This window comes from Penaeus monodon, chromosome 33 (assembly GCF_015228065.2).
Source record: "Penaeus monodon isolate SGIC_2016 chromosome 33, NSTDA_Pmon_1, whole genome shotgun sequence".
In the NCBI taxonomy this organism is placed as follows: Eukaryota; Metazoa; Arthropoda; class Malacostraca; order Decapoda; family Penaeidae; genus Penaeus; species Penaeus monodon.
In genome coordinates this window covers 10,834,555-10,835,011 of record NC_051418.1, presented here as the reverse complement: position 1 = coordinate 10,835,011, position 457 = coordinate 10,834,555, and the positions used below count along the sequence as shown (strand labels likewise).

The following is a 457-nucleotide window of genomic DNA, read 5'->3' as shown; positions in this document are numbered from 1 at the left end:
GTAAAAGGACGCTGTAGGGATGGTGTACAGAACCAAGAGTTGTGATGACATTAGATATAAGTGTGTGGAGGTCGAACCGTGTGTAGCGGCCTCACTAACACCGGTGATGATGACCTTGCTTGATGATGGTCATAATGATATTTGTGGTCTCGTGCGGTACGAGGTACGGCGAGGCCAGGAGCTGCACGGCGCTCACGCCCCACTTTGTTGCAGGTGGCTGGTACGGGCGGCGCCAATGTGACGTGTGCGGCAAATCTCTTTCCTCCAAGTATGCCCTGCAGGTGCACATGCGGGACGTGCACACGGAAGTGCGCCGCACCTTCACCTGTTCCCTGTGCAACAAGGTGTACGCGTCTCAGAACTCGTACCGTGTGCACATGAGCATCAAGCATCGCCAGCAACAGTCCCCCCAGGTTCCCACCCTCCCGCCGTCGCCCCACCAGGGGCCCCTGTGAGA

General features: G+C 57.8%; 1 protein-coding gene across 1 annotated transcript; it reads left to right on the top strand.

The window, feature by feature from the left end:
* Nucleotides 1-6: 6 nt before the first annotated feature.
* LOC119594018 (broad-complex core protein isoforms 1/2/3/4/5-like) lies at nt 7-455 on the top strand. Its single transcript, XM_037943046.1, has one exon. The coding sequence runs from the start codon at nt 123-125 to the stop codon at nt 453-455; it is 333 nt and encodes a 110-aa protein (XP_037798974.1). The 5' UTR covers nt 7-122.
* Nucleotides 456-457: the final 2 nt, after the last annotated feature.

Bases quoted from the DNA above. Each gene is read 5' to 3' on its own strand.
- LOC119594018 (XM_037943046.1), top strand. From the start codon at position 123: ATGATGGTCATAATGATATTTGTGGTCTCGTGCGGTACGAGGTACGGC.